Consider the following 19,064-nt stretch of genomic DNA (forward strand, 5'->3'; position numbering starts at 1 on the left):
AAGAAGCACGGGCAGACATAGGCCATTGCCTCTCGCGTCTAGTTCTTATCACGTTCCCTTCAGACACTGTGTCTCACCATGGAAAATTGAAAACCGCACGGCCGTGACGGCGCAGCGCTGCTCACGAAAGTGTAGAGCAGCAATAATGAGCGACTTGTACGAGTTTGTGCACGTACTTTTAGTGCATAGAGAGCTGCACGAATTTTCGAAGCAAATTTCATGTCCTCTGCTGAGCCTCCAGGATTATTCATGGGGAATTGCAGTAGCTTGTCAGACAGCGTGTAAGGCCGCAGCGAGCAGATGTTACAGTGTAATGTTCTATTTAAGATTACGTGAGGGTCTTGAAATTCTTAAATCCTATTTGAGCGACCGGCTGCTTTGCAACTGTGCATCAGTTGGCTGGATTTAATTGTCTGCTCAGACACGACAAAAGCCGAATTTTCACAGGACTCCTCTTTGTCGAGGATCTCCTCTGATTTGTAATGATTCCAGAGATTAGAAGTGATTTTGACCCTTTGCAGCCAGTAATTTGCAAAATACATTTCCCGCATTTGCTGAAGACGGGGAGGCGGCGAGGGGGTGGGGGGCCCTTGGTAATACTAATCCCACGCAGATCAAGTTCTGCTTTAATTTCAACCGTAACTCATTTTTGGCACTTAATTCCTTTCATTCATGAGAAATGGAAGCATTAGCGGAAGCTGTAGGAAAATGTTTCGAATCATTTCCAGGAACTCACGTAAAGTTTTGTTAAATAAAAAAAAAAAAGGTTGCACTGTGTTAATTTTTGTGCACCAGTAAAGCCATTTGAATTAATTTTCCTGTAATAATGGTTTATTTCTCCGCTTTTGAATACTCAATAGGGCGTGTACACATTTCCTGACCTGTGTGTGCTTGTGTTGTGTTTCCCGCCAGCAGACATGTCCTCTCCTACCATGAAGAAGCCAGAGAAGCCGCTGTTCAGCCCCACCTCCCCGCAGGACTCCTCACCGCGACTCAGCACTTTCCCTCAGCCTCATCACCCGGGCCTAACAGGTGTCGGACACAGTGGTGAGTTACCGGTGCCGCTCCCCTGCCAAATCTGGAGCTCTAATCCACTTTTTCCTCATAAACACAGTCGAAAAATCCATGTTAATTCACCCTCTCGGATCATTGATGATCGCTTTATGGTAACGCTCGATCTTTATCTCCCTCTCGTCTCCTCTGCCCGTCTCTCTTGCAGTTATATCGACGAGGAGCCCCCCTCCGCACTCGCCCCTGCAGTTCTCGGCCTCGGCGATCTTGCCCCCGGCGCCGTCACCCTACTTCTCGCACACCACCATCCGCTACCCGCCCCACCTCAACCCTGCTGATCCCCTCAAGAGCTACGTGCCGTCATACGACCCGTCCAGCCCACAGAGCAGCCAGGTCAGCCTTCTCTTCTTTTTTTTTTTTTTTGCTATTGGCTTTGAAGAAGCCAGACTTTCATGGCCTGGAGTACTTCTTTGTTATCTTGTTCAGCTCAGCTCCCGTCTGACCTCAAGAGATTCAAGATTAGATAAATTCCAGCATGCATTTGTCATTATTTCATTACCGCTTCTGGTCATAGCTGCTCCTGGTCATGCTCCTTATTTATGGCGAGGGTTAGGATGACATGTTTATAAAACTGCTGTTGTCAATTCCAGAGAATCTATAAAAAGGAATCATTTTACAAACCCCAAATTAGACATTTTAAGCCCTTAAAATGACCACGATTTGATAGGCTTTTTGTCCTGGGAACCCTTAAACGCCTCTTCGTGTGGCACTGAGCTGCCTGTGCCGCATGTGCAGACAAACCTATAATTTGAATAGCCATCATAAAAAGAGCTAATTAATCAGAATAATTTACAATGAATTAAATCATAGTTAAATTTAACCGCTTCTCATTTTGCAGGCAGCCCCAGACTGAACTTTGCGGACCCAGTCATGAGCCTGAGAAGCGTGTATTTTCTGATGTAAAGCTCATGGCGAGGGTCGTAGTGCGTTTCCAGCCTTATATTTGTGGTCTTGCTCAAAAAAAACAAACAACGATGTCTCCATAAAAAAAGTCAACCAAACTGTTGCAGCAGCAGTCACACGTGACGCACAAAACTGCATCGAGACGTTGTACTAAATCAAATAGCTGAGGGCTTTTATACATTCTGGGTACACAGTGCAGCCAGTGTGCTGGAGAGAGAGGGAGAGAGGAGAGAGAGAGAGGGGGAGAGAGAGAGAGAGAGAGAGAGAGAGAGAGAGAGCAGGCGTCTCTATAGATGAGAGAGCAGTGTGATATTTATGTGAGTTTTATATCCCCGCTGTTCTCACTGTAAACAAAAGCCTCGTAGACGGCTCCATCTCCAGAGCACGGAGCGGGCTGGGGTGGCGGGCGGGCGGGGGGGGGACTGTTACTCCAGAGAAAAACCGCGGGGAATGATAAAGGTTGTAAATATTTGCCGTTGCCGGGGCCCGGCTCTTGTGCAGAATTAACTGGCCCTCTGCTGGGGTGCCGGAGAAAGGAGAGAGGGGGTTGGTGGCGGGATAGTGAGGTGGGGTCCAGTAGAGAAGAGAGGGAGCGCTGGAAGACCAGTTGGGAGAGGAGGGAGGATGGAGGAGGCGGGTGGGGTGGGATGGGGGGGGTTCAACAAATAACACAGCGCCTATAATCCCATGGACGAGTGCCAGAATGTTTTTATGCTTGCTTTAACGCAGATTATATTACACTCTAATTAAACATTCTATTCACATGGGAGGGAACCCTGTGGACACAATTCTTTTCCAAAAAGGCCTGTTTGAGTTTTGAACTTGGGGCGGCCCTGAAATGAACGCCCCAGACAGTCTCCAGCCGTCTGAAAGAGTAGCTCCCACTTGCTTCCTTTATTTCTTTCTCCATATATATAGTCTCTCGGCCTCGCTCTCCGTACCCGCGCATTCACACCATTGTAACAGGTCACTCCGCAGCGCTCCCTGTCTTTTCACGCCCGAGTCCTCCTAAATTCCATTTATGGGCGCCATTAAAATCATTGTTTAAAATCATGTAGGAAATCCATCGTCAGGGACTGAGGATCTATTGTTGCTCGCGCCCCCCCAGAGTTTTAGTAATAAGTGTGACAGCACAGCGGCTGAAAGTGCTAAAATCTTTTCTTCACGCCGGGCATAAAGTGTAAGAGCGAGAGCGGTCCGGTCGCCTCTTGTTGTTGATTTTAGGTCTGTGAGGGCCAAACACGGCCGTTAAGATGAGTTAACTCCCCCTAAAACCGGGGACGGGGCATTCCGCTTGTTTAGTGCTAACCATTTTGGAAGACTGTAGTTTGTTACATGCCCGTTCTGGTTTATTGAGATCTGCTCAACTGCACATTTACAAGCGAACAAGAGCTTGTAAACATAAGTCAGTGGACACAGTTTGTCGTCACAGGTTTTAGAGGAGGGCAAAACAAATGCAGTTTGTGGAGAACCTTTATCAAAGCATGATTGTTCCAGCTCAATTCAGCTATGGCCGTTGAGCTGCACATTTGAGGGCCGTCATGAACATAATGTCGTCACTGAGACATCTTAGGTGGTGCTCTCATCTTACCAAACAAACCAAAACAGGAGCTGATAAACTCCAGAGATGGAGTAAACCACCCCGCACATGTTTGGCAGGAACATCCCTTAAATCTGGATAAAGTAAGTCATTCCTCCAGAGAAAACGCTTGCTGACTTGTGTGTTCTTACTGTTTGTAACCCGCCTGCAGCCCAACAGCAGTGGTCAGGTGGTAGGAAAGGTCCCGGGCCACTTCACCCCAGTTCTGGCTCCCTCCCCACACCACGGCACTGTGCGACCCGTCTCGCTCTCCATGCCTGACACCAAGCCCATCACTACATCCACAGAAGGTGAGACCGTACTGACAGCCACTACCCATCACCGGCTGCCCACCGTGCAGCAAACGAAAAGCTTCATGCAGTTCTGCAACCAATGACAAGTGCTGGTGAAGATTTTACATTCAGCTCAGTGCTTGCAGGAATTTTGTAAGAGAACTAATGTTTTAAACGTGAAATGAACATTATTTATCATCATTCTATATTACAGCACGAGTAAATTAGTGTTTGTGAAAAAATATCCCATGCTTGTTGACAAAATGTCAAATGACTGAAGAATGGGAGTGGGCCCAAAATTGAACCCTGTGGGACTCCACGTGCACTTTTCACTGTTGGTTGTTTGTAATGTTGACAAATGCCTGACTGTAAGCCGCTGTGGATAAGAGCAATGGCTACATGCAAATTCCTGAAATGCTATTTATAATGCAAGCATGTATTTGTGTTTTTGTGATGGCATGTTACCCAGGCTACTCAGCCCCTGGCACCCCGACGGCCAACCGTTTTGTCGGCCTGAGCCCGAGAGATCCCGCCTTCCTCCACCAGCAACAGGTGAGCTCTCCCCCTTCCAGCACTCAGCTCACCTGCTCCTCTTATCCTTTCATTTTCTGTCTCCCATCTCCCCCCCCAGCACATCAGACGCGAAACCCCTGCTCTTTGCAAAAGCCTGTCGCACTCTGAATGTGATTTGTAGGAAGCGTTAAAGTGTCTCGTTAGATCAGAGCGCTCACAGGCTGAGGTCAAGCATTGCAGTCGCTATTGGCATAAAAAAAGATCAACATATAAGATTTAAGGCTGCAGAAGGATTTAGGCTTAGCACGGCTAAAGACAGCAGGTCATAGTGATAGCCAAAGCGTTTTTGCTTTAAATGCTGTGATGCTGTTCTCTTTTTAGGGTGTCCAGCAGCTGAATTTGAAGGGACTATGTTCATTTTGTAGAGCAAGAAATGTCTTGAAAGATACACTTTGTAAGCAAAGCAGAATTGATCTTATATCAGTAATCCATGCAGATAAAATTATGTATCTGAAAACGCTGAATTTTTAGTATTGATACATATATATTATTGTGTGAGTGTGTTTGTGTGTGTGTGTGTGTGTGTGTGTGTTTGAGTTTAAGTCTTGCAGCGAAAGTAGAAAAAGGCACCTCTTTGCCTTAAAGAAAGAAATGAGAGTGTCAGGAAATTCGCTGTCATTGTGTGGCCACTGCTCAGAAGATGGATGGGACATGTGGGTGACTTTGAGAGTGTAATGTGCTCAGCTCTACTTCCTTCACACTCTACTTTAGAAGCTCACACACACACACACACACACCACATGTAATCAGCACACTCCCTCATTTACTGAATATTTAGCGTTGGCGTCACGCGGTTGCCCCAGCAGCGGCCCGAGGACAGATGTGGTGACCCTGTGTGTGTCTGTGCGTGGGTGTGTTTGTGTGTGCTTGCGAGGTTAGGAGTGTTGCGGTGTTGTCGGATGGGAGCGAGTGCTCTCCCCCACCCCAGCTTATTGAAAGCGCTGGTCTCAGGCCAAGGCTTTTCCAGCCACAACTAATTGAATGCATCTGCACGCGGCTACATAATGATCGCCGGGTTTCTCCTCAGCTCGCCTTTTTTTTTTTTTTTTTTTTATGTTTAGTAAAAATGACAAAGCTAGCCTCTGTTTCCTCGCTCCTCTTTCAGTCTGTCTTTCTCTCTCTCTCTCTGCCTTTCTTGCGCTCCAGTCTTTTTTTTCTCCCTAAAATCAGAGAAGGCAGAAAAAAAGAAAAAATGTGAATGTTTGTCAGCAGTCGTGGGATGCTTTTATTCCACGCTGGAGGAGGAGGAGGAGGAGGAGGAGGAGAGGCAGGATTCACTTGGCTGATGTCACACAGTTTGTCACATTTTCTTGTAGCCCTGCTACTTCTTTCAGTGGGGCATGAAGTGACTACACAAGACAGCAGCCGTCTGAGCGGAGCTGCGTGAGCCATTGAATTTTGTCCAAAGCTTTGCCCCCAGAGGCTATAACGCCTTTTTGTTTTAGAGTGTAAATCAGCCAGATGCATAAATATCCTTCAAAGAAATGAAGAATGAAAATATAATTAAAAAAATACTGCTATTTGTATGTCATAATTTGTAATTACCCCAAATTAAATGATGCTTGAACACATTTTGTGATCCTGCTGCACTGACGAAACATGAATTATTGTAGGCCTGCATCGGCTCAGACGTGTTTGGACTTACTCAGTCTGCAGAGAGGAATATCGAAAAGGCAGCGGCTCGGAATGTGAAGGGAGAGTGAAGGATTTGTAAGCACGGCGGTGACACCTTTCTCGAAGGCCATTACATGCTATATCCAGATGAATGAACGTTCCTGTCGGCTTAGCGAGCTCTAAACAGTCCTCGCATTGATTCATCGCGCTTCTGCTTGTCACAGTTGTTTTTGTTTTCTGCGCTATGATTTAACGGCCTGGGATCCGGCCCGGCGGAGCAGGGCCCGAGCCGAGCCAAGTCCATCGCGGCAGAACACTTTAGCCCAATGCTCTGTCACTGTCCTCGTCTGGCCGCGGGATGTTTATTGTGGGCGATCCGTGAGGCTCGCTGGCACTTTCAGGCGGTTAGTTGCACCTGTCTGTCGCTAGGTCTGACAGGAAAGGGAAACACGTCACAGGGACCTGCCTAGAAGGTTTTTTAGAGGTGTTGGGGCTGGATCACAGGGTTCTTTGTCTATATGATGGATAGAAGCCACAGTTTGCGCTGCTGTCAGGGCTTTTTTTTTATTTTTTAGGAAAAAAAACAAGTCAGACGGCTGTTTAATTCCTGGAATCCTTGTTTTAATTATACAGCACACACATAGATCTCCTGGTCCTCGTTCAAACTGCTGCCACAGCGTTAATTCCAAACTATGAATGATAATTATATTATTACATTACTGGGAAATGGCTTAATAATCATCTGATAACTTGGTAGTAAAGCTGAAAACAACCTACTTTTTTGGAGCCGGAGCTATTTTAAAATGTGGCACCACTAAAATAGAAGTCCCTGGACACACACACACACACACACACACACACACACACACACAGTAGGCTTCAAAAATGAAAAAAACAAAACACCACCACACGCTCCCACACCTGCTCTACGATTCCCAGGCAGCGAATGTGTGAAAACCCTCCATTCATCTCTCGCCTTGGTTAACCCCTCGAGGGAATGCCACCATCTAGCATTCCGCAGGGAAAGATCCGTGATCAGATGTCATTTGGTATTATCTAAGGAAGGATCCTAATCCACAATCTGCCCGCATCTGTTTGCTAACGTTCCCCGGCTCCGTCCCCCTTCCTTTCCCCCCGCTGCCCGTGCCACTCTGATGTGCCGGTGCCAGCGGACAGATGGCGAGCCCCTCGAGGAGCGGTGGCACCGAGCGTCTGGCCCAGCCTGCGCATTCTCTCCAAGCTTTTGTCAGGCTGGAGAGCGCGGGGGTTTAGTCTCCCAACCTTCGATAAATACAGAGAACACACGCTGGATGGAACGAGATGCATCGTTGTTTCCTATTCAGTTACATTAAAAACCTATATATGAAACTGTAATATAATGGAGGGTCATTACGTCATTGAAAGGCTTTTGAGATGATTAACTCCTAAAATTCCCTGTTTCTTGCCCCTACTTTGCACTTAAAAATCAACAGTAACAAATACACATCGCTGTATTTAAGCACGGCTTCGGCAGGAAACCATCATCGTCCTCCTGATGTGTTCGTCCAGGTGCTCGGAGGAGAAAAGAACACACTTCTCGAGCGCCGCAAATGGCTTTGAATATTCAGCGTATGCGTATATCTGATTAAATCCCTCTTAAGAGCCCCTGCAAAAACGTCTGCCACTGCACGCAGAGTGCTAACAGTGCAGTTTTATCCCGGTGCATTACTAAATGAATGTGTTGACCACAGGGCAAGGTTAGGTTGGTATTGGCAGAGATAGCTCTCAGCTGGATTGCCGACACGTGCGGCCGCATAATGCATGCAAAGGAGGCGCAGTTTGTGTGTGGCTTTTCTGTTGCAGTAATTTGTAATCTGTATGTAAGGTTGGCATGTCTTAAGCGGGGCGGAAAAGGGGGTTGGCGTGCGCGTGCATGTGTGCGTGTGTGTGTGTGTATGTGTGCGTGTTGTTTAACTTCACTGTACAATTTCTGACCCCTAATCAATAAAAACAGTTAGCTAATGAAACAGAAAAAAAAAAAAACAGTGTGCATGCTTTGAGGGCATGCGCACCCCTCCCTGAATCTTAAAGTGCACTCACAGTGAAGCGGTGATTATCGACAGGGTGCATGCATCCGCTGGATTGCATGGCTTCGTTGGCTAACCGGCTTGGAAAGCAGCGACCACTCACAGATGAACTACCAATATGATGCCACTCACATTTGTAACTAACTAACTCCATTTTTTTTTTTACTTCCAGGTTAGCCGTTACCACTAACTGTGATTGCATGTTTTTTTTCTTTATGTCTGTTTTTTCATAGCTTTGATTCCTCTGTTGCTTTCCCCAACAGATAATCAATCTCCTGATTCCATTCGCTAGGACTCATTTTGGAGTCGTTTTTTTTTAATTTTACATCTCTGCTGCTCCTGCTTTAGGCTCTTCTGCATGCTTTTCTGTATACAGTGTTGAGTTGTAGTGTTATCTGAAGTGGAAGTTGTCTTGGCCCAGTGATCTGACTGCTAGGTTTCAATTGACAGCTGAGGAAGTGTGACTGGAGCGTGACTCAAAACGGCAGGCATTATGGCCCCAGTGCCACTGACGACACTTTGGGGATTACTTGGCAAAGGTAACCTTTTCATTCTTTCATGCCGTCTCTCTGCCTCTCTCACACCACACACACACACACACACACACACACACACACTTGAATTAATAACAGCATATAATAAATGATTTTCCTGCTTTTCTTGTTCCGTACATTAAAAAAAAAAAATCACATATGCCACATATGAGTTCACATATGAATCTAATTCCTTATGAACTGTGGCTCTAAGTGCTAATACTGAAGCCACAGAGGGTTTAGACTTCTACGATGAGGTCATGCATTGCTTTGATAAAACGTGTTTTCTTCACCCGCCTTTCTGATCCTGTTCCTGCATTATTTTCCACCTATCCCAGTAATTTATAGTGTTTTCACTTTCTTCTTTTTTTTTTGCACTCAAACTTTAAGAGAGAATTGGATTTGGCTGAGCTTGGCTTTAGGATTGGTCTCTATGCCCCAGAATAGATCTTTGTATTCATGTTTAAGAGATTTTTAAATGCACCATAAAATACACTGATCCCAGCATTTGGAAAGTAGCAGCTTGATATTTCTTGGCATATCTGGTAAAAGCAACAAAATATTAGAACTTCATTTCTGTCAAATTTGTCGTGATTATATTTCACTGCCGTGAATGTTATTCTTCGCGGAAAGATGGCACGGCGATTCGGCGCTCGAAGCGTCCATTTCCTTTTGGATTCGCACCCAACAAAAACAAAATATTCTCATTTCATAACACAAACCTCGATGGAGCTAATTAGAACAAATGAAGTCAAACCACGTGGAATGAAAGGAGTCATTTCAGGTCAGCGTTTCGGCCACGTGAGGATGTTTTACTTTCCACGTTTTAACAAGCGCAGCTTTGTTTGGCATTATGCTGAAGTCATGCTTTACTCTCTTTAACTTAAAGCTACAGAAAGACCCCCCCCTCGCCCTCCTCCTTCACCTCCCCCCTCCCTCCATACTGTATGTCTCCCTCTCTGGGGGGAAGAACCTGAACCCTTCCACCATGGCAGAGCGAGCGAGCTGAGCTGAGCCTTTTCCTGTTACGTCTCCCTTTTCCCCTCTTCCCTGGAAGTGCAGAGCATCCGTGTGTGTGTGTGTGTGTGTGTGTGTGTGTGTGTGTGTGTGTGTGTGTGTGTGTACAGCTCATTTTGCGCCCGCTGAAGTTAAAAACTTTTTTCATTTTTTTTTTTTTGCAAGCACACATGCACACTGCAGAACCCCCTTGAATAGGCCTCCTAATAGGCCAGTGGAGGTAGCGCAGAAAAATGTCCCCTGCAGCAGCTCGAGGTCTCTTATTTAACTCACACACCAGTGAACTCCTCCTCTTCTCTCCGTGAGTGTACAGTAATGAGCGCAGATAAAATAGATCCCAACTGAATCTAGTTAATTTTGTTACAAAGACGGGACGGTAATCTACTTGATTTTATTCCTCTTTGATGGAATTATTCAAGACAGTCCATTCAACGTATGGATGGAATCAGTCAGATTCCTCTTTTATCTTGCTCGTCCTTTAAACGGGACGCTCTGCAATGCCTCTTCGGTGCTCGCCCCCAAATTAAAATGCTGCCAGACTCGCATGTTGCCATTGTGCAGGAAATGGGTCAGCAATCCATTAAGATGCCATTAGATAATCTAATTTAGGGAGCTAATCCTTAAACGAAGCACGCTGTATGCCCGGGCTGTGCTTGCAGGGAGTAGAATTAGTGAGGTTTGGGAGCTTGGACAGGGCATGGGGAGGCCATCTTGAAGGTTACCTAAGGAAATACAGCAACGGAGGTCAGATTTTTCATTTTCACTTTTTGGTCCGGAGCTGCTTAGAGTGTAGAAACATAAAGCAACAACCCATGTGGAGGCAAAGAATAGAGAAACAGAGCTATTTTAACGCCGTCTTGGTTACAGAACTGCTTGACAGACTGGAACAACAATACCCAGAATTCCTGTAATGTGGCATCTGAAAACTATATTTCCTGCACCGCCTGTGTGTGCCCTCACTTGAGGCTTTTTAGGAAGCAGTTTCTATTCAAAGTTCTGTCATACTAATAAGGCAAGTCTCAATTAGCCCCCCCGCCTCACTTTGTGATCTATCCTGATAGTAGAGGAGTTCTTTACATAAAGAAAATCCTGCCCAGCACAGCTTCAGGTTATGGGATGCAGATATGGACTGACAGCCATCGATTTTAACAAGATTAAAACCGATCTGCCGGTTTAGTGCGCACAAAGGCCGGCGAGCCCGCTTTTGTAGCTGTGTGGTCCCCCCTTAATGTAAGCCATTACCTGAGAGGAGTTTCATAAGGCAAAGAGAAAACACAGAGCGATGGAAGGAGGGAGGGAGGAAGAAAGAAAGACAGAGCGAGCGAGCGGGGAAAGAGAGAAAGCTGCAGCCCTTGGCCACTCTGTGCGCTCTTTGTTCAGCAAGGTAGGAAAAACTTAATCCCCCCTTTCCTGTCCGATGATTTTTGGCAGGGTGAAAGAGAGAAGGAGGGAGGGAAGAAAGCAGGAGAGAGAGGATAGCATGAGGACGGGCTGGACGGGGGGGGGGGCCTGCTAGAGAGGATTAGCCTTGAGGTTGCTTTTAACTCTTTGCGCGCTCAAACGCGATCTGAAGCTGGAAGGATAGGTTTGTTTTGATTTTGAGCACATCTTCTCCTCTCTTCCGTCGCTCCTCGTTAACGAGGCCGACCCTTTCAGGCCACAAAGTGAATTGAATTCGCGCTCCCATTGTTTTAAGTGAAAGAGCGGCGATTTGTATAAAATGCAGACTGGCTGAACGCAGACAGCGTCGTCTGGCCTGGGAGCTCCGCAAAGAATCGAGTCTGTGCTCCACCTCTCCAAACCGGTGTTTTGTTCCTCTGGAGAACGATTCTCCTCCTCGTCATCCAGACTCTCCTTTCCCCCACTTTTCTTTCCTCCTCTTCCTCTGCCTCGATGCGACCGTGCCGCGGCTGCAGAACCTCGTGAAAAAGTTGGTGAATGGGACGCAAAGCGTGCGACTCAGGTATTCTCAGACTGTGGGAGGGTGTTAGATGAGTGCACACTGGGGGCCTGTGGGGGAGAAGGGGGCGGCGGCGGCGGTGGAGGGCTAATTATCTGACATCTACGTAGCGCAGCACCCCACGGGAACAACATGCTGTTTGTTCCCGCTCTCGTTTTCAGTTAACGCCGTTGCTCCCCAGGAACAATCACTGTGTTGTTTTGCCATTAGCGTGAGATGAATAGGGATGGGACAGCTTTGTGTAGGGAGGCCCCCCCCCCCCCCTGCCTTCACTTTTTACCCACAACCCCCCATCTCCACCACCAATCACACTCTCCCCCTCATGCTTTTCTATACTGCCATCAATGCAGAGGAGAGGGCCTGCGTCACGGCCCTCTCACGTGATGTCCTTCACTGGGAATCAAGTGGAATCGCCTCAGATTAGATTAATGAGCTTGTGCTGCCATTTTGTTTTTTTGTTTACGCCTCTCTGTCTGAGTGAAACAAAGATAAGTCCCCGAACCTCGATGGCGGTCAGCGGAGCAGTGATGCTGGTCATTAGCAAAGCAGTTTTGGACATAATTGAGAGAAAGAATCTGATTTTGACTGCCCGAATGGCACGTGACTAATCTGTCCGTCCCTCCCCGTCTCTGTCTGTTTTCCTGTTTCCACAGTCCTGGTACCTGGGCGAGCTTAGTTCCATTCCAAGTGTCGAACGGGACTCCGATTCTGCCAACAAATGTCCACCAGAACTACAGCATAAACATCATTGGTGAGCCCCTGGTCCCCGCCGAGACAGGGAACTGAACACACAGAGGCCGGATGACCCCCAGGGTGGATGGGTGTCGGTGGTGCAGAGCTAGCACTACAGGTGTCCGCAGCCATGGATGAAACCAGCAAAGCAGCACGAGCTGCACAATCGTCCCCCCCCCCCTGCCCCGTCCCTCCCAACCTCGCCCCTTCCACGTCCCTCCCCCCCCAGCTCCCGTCCCTCCCCATGAAGGACACTGGCCGTGAAGTGAAGACGAGGGTCGGTTCAGAGGAAAGGAAAAAGAGAAAGCTTCAGGTCTGCTGTCTCCTCGCCCCAGCCCAGCCCACGCATCCTCCACCCACCAGTCAGTTGTTGTGTTTGCAGAACTTTTCGATCCATTCAAATACTGTGATGTATAGATGCCTTAATGTTTTATTGCATGACACTCTAGTCTCTTAGCGGCAATTCCTACTATTTTTCCATGTTGGGGGAAGATGTAAAATCTTGATTTACACACACACACACACACAAGCGAGGAGGTCTGCGTATCGACAACCTCTGCCTGGTGGATGGCTCCGAGACTCGAAGCTCTCCGACTCGGGCCTCTTGAAAAGAGGCTTTCCCACGTCAAATGATTCACTGTGTACACCATAGGAACAAAAGAAAAAAAAATTGTGAATTCAGAGTGTTTCTTCTTCTGTTTGATTTCAGTTTACTGTGAGACGACTCTTTGTTCAGAAAACGTGTTGACCTTGCTTATTCTTTACTGCTACTTACTTCAAGAATTAACGGTAAGAGTTGAGAACTCTTGATGCGGTTTTCGAAAAACACTAAATGTTCGGCTTGAGATTGGACCCCTCATTTTGAATTCGCAAACTCCTTTGCAAAAGGACTTAAAAAGACGGAGAACAGGAAAATCTCGAAAGAGGCAAGTGCAATTGAATTTTTGAAGGGAAGCTATCAGTCTGTCAGCCCTAAGACTCTAAAGGAAGGGGGATAAATATTAACTAGTTTAATGGGTAAAATGTTTGAGAAAACATTTAAATTTGATTTCAGTCACATATCCGTCTCCTCACATGAGAAAAAACATCGAGCGTGAACGGCAGTTGAAGGCAAGCACTAAGCTACCTGTGCAGCGCTGAGCAAAACCAGCACTTCTTTTGAGCCCTTCCCATTATTATTATGGGGAGTTTTTTTCTTTTTCTTTTTTAATTTATTTTTTGGGAAGAAAAAAAAACAAGAACGAGAGAAAAGAAATGACACACGTAGTGTCTTAAAATGACATTTCTTCTAATTTTTTTTTTTTTTGGATTAAAAAAAAAATGTTCACGATGAGATCACGAGCATATGCATTTGGCCATCAGCTTCTAAAGCTTATGTTTACAAAAAGAAAAATATGGAATGCAAAGTGTTAAATCACGGAAATGTACAATTCATGCAAATGTACAGTAGGCTTATGTGTAAAGCTAGATTGTGCAAGGTTAACTCTGCAGTGGAAGAGGCTGAAAACTGAAATTATGAATCCAGGTGGTGGCAAATCCCTGAAATCTAGAATTGTGCACGGCGTGTTCGCAGCCATTGCCTCTCCAGTCCAGACATATTTATACAAGAAAAATCTCTCCAATACTCTTAATTTGCACGATGACATATAGTCCACATTACGTGCCTTGCCTTTGAATATAGAGACATCACTACACTTGTTTTTGCTGCATTTATCATTATAGGAAAAAAAAATTAACATTTTTATGATAAGAATTGTTTTGTACTCTGAATGAAATTGTTGATTTTTAACTTCATGTACTACTCTATCTCACAGTTACATTTCATATCAAGGCTGTGTATAGTTGCCGTTTTAAAGTTTGTAATCAACCAGCATTTCTTTTTTTTTTTCTTTTTTTTCAGTATTTTGGTGGTTTTTCTAATAACCTGTCATCTTTTGTTTTCCTTTATTTTTCAATGCTCATTTTGTTCATCTTCCAGTTACTATTGCGGAGGGTGGAATTCAGAATTATGAAAATTATGCAATACCAAGTTTTGCCTATGTAGGTAGTGCTTATAGATGCGTCAATTATTAGAGGCTAGTTTGGAGATAGACAATATTGTAATGCATTTATTTTGTTGATATCGTTGTTTGTCGTTGTTGTTGTTGATGATGTTGTTGTTGTTGTGGGTGTTTTCCTTTTTTATTGACCAAAGTGGGGACTGCTTTCTATGCAGTGTATGACAAGGTCTTTTTTTTTTTCTTTCTTTAGCATATAGGCCTACCGAATGACGGTGAGACGTGTTCCAGTGTATTTTGAATTCGGGAGTTTTAGGGGGAGGGGTGGTATTTTTCTAGAAGTGCTTATAAAAAAAAAAATGCACCCTTGGTCTTTCTACGGCTGCAAAGTCACTGATTGGTCTACTGTGACTCTTACTTTCAACTTTCCACCTGGGGTGCTAGCATGTGACCTTGAAGGAGCTCATTTTTCACAGGAGAGACGGCTTGACTTGAGTATGACAATCATTTTAAGAAATCGTTTTTTCGCGTAGAATCCCGTTCTGTCGTAGATCCCTTCAAGCTGCAACCGAGGGCGGGTCGCGTCGCGCGCCCCCCCGTCGGACGCCGCGCCGCTCTATTCTCGACGTCACCGAATGCAATTCCCAAGTAGATGCCTTAAACACATCAGTGAAGTGGCCTGTGACCTGCGCAACAATCACACACCGACTAATGCTAGTGAGACCTGTCCAAATCAGTTGCAGACAGGCTCAAGCAAGCCTTTAGAAAGTATTTTATAAGTAGTAGATTTGTATAAATGTATATACGATATGCACATATGTCAATTCCTGAGATACTTCCCCAGCAGAGCCCCGTAGAGTATGTTGAAGTAAATATCGGCCCGCAGAAGCATGGTGTTTTCTAACTTCCTGTCCAGTGGCCCAGTAGAAGCTTAAATAGAATCCACTAGAAGAAAAATATAGCACTTATTTAGCACATAGGCAATCGTCCTCTCCCCCGTACAGTGTTTTGAAGCTAGTCTTAAAGTAAATCTCTCAGGCGTATTACAGGGCATTATTTCTATCAATCATTCTCTCACCAGTTTTGATGTGAAATAAGAATAAGGACTCCTCTCACGGAGAGGGCAGCGCCTCCGTTGCTGCTATGACACCTCTTTGCACTCTTTCCCTACAATCGTGAAAGAAAGGTTTCCCCTCGGAGACGTTCCGGGCAGAGGGCTAAGAAGCAGAAAGAAAAAAAAAAACAACGAATCCTCAAGTCAAGCTCCACCTCTCCGTCTTCACCCAGATTTCTTATGCAGAAAACAGAATTGAAAAAGTCACCCCGTTCTATGTGCACTGTTCTGTCTTTTTCTTTTTGTTTGTTTTATTCTCTTTTTTTTTTCTTTTAAAAGAAAAACTATAAGTGCTTTGCAGCCTTTGGCCATTGGAGACCCCACTGAAGTGCATTGTCCCCAAGTGTGTTTGTGAGTGGGCGTGTGTTTGCCTGTGTGTGTGATAAAAAATGTGTCAGGGTCACTGTGCTGTTGGTGTTTATTTGAGTAGGAGACTGTACATAAAGGTAAATATCCTGATTGCGTCGATAGCAGTAGTCTGTGGGGTTGAACTCTGCTTTGGCAGCTTGGGTGTTCGTGTGAATGCGCATGTGTGTGTGTGTGTGTGTGTGACTTTGTGAGCCGGGCGTGTGATCGAGTGCCTCTGACACTACACAACGAGAGAAGATGAGGGTCTTGCTATTGAAAAAAAGCCTGCCGGTGGGACAGGAGTTTGTACACTGTAAACTTTCTCGAGAGATCTCCTCTTTAGCCCTTATTTGTAAATCTTCAATTCTGGGGGAAAACGAGTCAATTCCATTTTAGGAAAAAAAAAAATCAATTTGGGTTTTTGTTTCTTTGCTTCGGAGGCTGGATTTGAGTTAGAACTCTCCAGGTTTCTCCGATTGGTCGACTCTTAAAATGTTTTCATCGGTTGTTGTATTCCTGTATGTAAAGTAAAAAAAAAAAGGGGGAAATATTCTATACAGATCCATAAATATAAAAAACAACAACAATGAAGGCTTTTTTATTCTTAATATTATTATTTCTGATCTTGGTTAGTGCTTAGATTTTTCCATTTTGGAAACACTTCATGAATATTTGAATTGTTGTTCTTTCATTAGTGTGGCCATAGCGAGTGTGATGTGATTATTCTCTTTTTTTTTTTTTTTTTGGAAATGGGTGTGAATTCTTGTCCAACAAGATCGTGGTGTGAGTGTGTTCCTTGTAGCAGCTGGGAGGTGATGTCACTTAACCAGTAGGAAAGGCCCCAGATTGCACCTGAGATGCGAGAAGCAGGGTAAAATCTGCAGTGACAAACGTCCTCGATGAATCTATCACGTGGTTTCTTTTCTTTCTTTCGTTTTTTCTTGTTGGTTTCTTGTCAAAGGAAATGTTGCAAGACGACTGGTGCTACATTTCGGCTTCGTTCAGATGCGGCCGGCCCTCGCCGAGCCGGCTCATATGCAGGCGACACTCTAACAAAAAAAACAAAAATCACTAACAGCATCTAGGCATCACTCATTTTGCACATTCCACATGCTGTCTATGCCTGATGTGATGCAGGAAACCCTTCATTCACACTACAAACAAACCCTACATCCATTGCAGGTGCTTCAGAACAGGGTACTGTACCTTCCGGCTGATGATAGGTAGTGGGCATGGTTATGTATTCATGTTGCTGTGCTGGGTGTGAATGTAGCCTGTCGAAAAGCTCTTGAAACTCTATGAAATTTGAATCAGTGTTCCACCCACCATCGCCTTCAGGAGCCACGGTCGAGGCGGACTTAGACGACCTTGTTTTAGAAAGTATTATGTCACCGATCACCGCGATCGTCGAGGAACAGGACGACTTTATGCAAGGAGGACCTGTGGCACTCATGCAATATGTGTGATTTTCCGGACTGAGAGGGAGTATACATGCAGACTTAGAGAAAACATTAAAACTTCATTTTCATCCGACATGAGCAATACACACCTTCCATACGTTGGCTAGCTGCTAGTCACTTGGCATCAGGTTGTTATAAAACATGAAAACCAGCATTTTTACAGGATGTAACATTCACCAAAAGAAGACAAGAAGATAGCAATGCAGTGCCTGTTCAAGCTGTCCAAGTGTCTGTTGTATATACTTGTAAAATGTGATAGACTTACTTTCATATGTGACGAGACAAACACCATCGCACAGAGCAGAATGTGGCGAACTCATCTGGAAATATGCTCTTTATTACTTCTTTGATGTTTTTGGAGCTTTTTTTGTGTGTGCGCGCGCGCGTGTGTGTGATTTATTCATTTTCAAATTATGTCAGCACACGATGCCCACATCAAGCTTGTTCGAAATTTGCGAGGAAATGTTCACTCTTTTTTTTTTTTTTTTGCTTTTATTTTCTTCTTGGAGGGGGGAGTGGGGCGGGGGGGTCAGTGCTACACTAAGCGCCACAAAAGGATGAAATAATGTCTTTTTTTAAGATTAGTCGCCAGTTTTCTCTGCAGGGCTGATTTCATTTTGGGTCTTGTGGCACTTTTACTTCCCTCTGCGCACACATTTCTACTTCATGAATCATGGTGGAATTATATATAACGAACAACAACAACAACACCAACAAAACAATATGTAAACAGTCTCCAGTAGTGATCGTAGTTACACTGCAAGTGTGTGCAAAGGTCTATGTATGTATCTGAATGTACGTTTTAGAGGACTTTTTGGAAACCTTTTTTTGTTTTTTATCTTTTCATTGACAGTTTAGGAGCCACAGGTGTCCATTGTGAACTGTATAGCGAAGGCCTTGATATCCCTTCTTTTATTGATTTTAGACGCCGAGCATTAGGCGATGCCTTCAAGCTGGTTACATTTGGTGCAGGGGCTAAAATTGCCACAAGATTAAAATCAGTGTAAATAAAGGCTCAACTTTTTGTGATTGTTACTGTTATATCCAGCCTATACTGCTAGCAGCTGTTTTTACTGCAGTCAATTACTGGAAGTGGATATATTTCCTATGCAAAACTGTTTAAACAATAAAATGAGCTATGCTACAAAAATGACTTTTATGTTATGGCTCTTTCTTGTGTTTATTTTATTGTATTTGATTTTGAATGATTGCAATTTGAGATCTAAATATAAAAGTTCCTGTTTGAGGTCTGACATCAGATTCAGCTGGATGAACAGGTAAACTGCCACATTCCTGTAGTCGAGCCAGTTGGCTGGAAATTGCAGGGAAATACAAATTTAGTGTAATTTAGGGACTGTATGAAAATTATTAGGGTGAGAGAGGGGGAAGGCTTATGTATTTTTTCTTTTTGCTGAAGGGAGGCTTGTTTGAGCATTTCGGAGAGCAGGAGGGGGTCTTTCAACTTCCCCTCATCCCAGATTAATTCCTCTCTTGTGAGATTTGTCATAAAATAAATAAACAGGACTTAAAAGACCAAATAGTTTCTTCACAAAGGTTGCTTTGGTTTTCATTGAACTGTTTGGGAGCTGTCTGGACAAAATGTCTCTGATGTGTCAGACCATGCAAATCAGGCCTGCTATAATTGATTTGACTGTATCAGCTTGAGCATCATCTGATCTAATCCATACATATATTTATTTAGAGGAATCTGTGGGTGGGGGAAGTACTGTGGTGCTCAATTCAGAACACAAAGTTGTGCTCATTTAACTCATTCTGTTGCTGCGATAACCTTTTTCATGGCAGC

General features: G+C 44.8%; 1 protein-coding gene across 6 annotated transcripts in view; it reads left to right on the plus strand.

Moving 5' to 3' along the window:
- Window positions 1–13,597, plus strand: part of LOC121626269 (nuclear factor 1 B-type-like) — a 60,397-nt gene extending 46,800 nt beyond the window's left edge. For 2 of the 6 annotated variants that reach the window (XM_041964667.1, XM_041964665.1), the window contains exons 7-12: window positions 913–1,047; window positions 1,220–1,404; window positions 3,726–3,864; window positions 4,316–4,398; window positions 8,550–8,638; window positions 12,263–13,597. In XM_041964667.1, coding sequence (XP_041820601.1) covers window positions 913–1,047; window positions 1,220–1,404; window positions 3,726–3,864; window positions 4,316–4,398; window positions 8,550–8,638; window positions 12,263–12,395 — 764 coding nt within the window. In that variant the 3' untranslated portion in view covers window positions 12,396–13,597. The remainder of the gene's footprint in view (window positions 1–912; window positions 1,048–1,219; window positions 1,405–3,725; window positions 3,865–4,315; window positions 4,399–8,549; window positions 8,639–12,262) is intronic. The other 4 variants (XM_041964668.1, XM_041964666.1, XM_041964669.1 and 1 more) reach the window with 3 other exon arrangements.
- Window positions 13,598–19,064: the final 5,467 nt, after the last annotated feature.

The sequence above is a fragment of the Chelmon rostratus genome, chromosome 23, assembly GCF_017976325.1.
Source record: "Chelmon rostratus isolate fCheRos1 chromosome 23, fCheRos1.pri, whole genome shotgun sequence".
Taxonomy (NCBI): domain Eukaryota; kingdom Metazoa; phylum Chordata; class Actinopteri; order Chaetodontiformes; family Chaetodontidae; genus Chelmon; species Chelmon rostratus.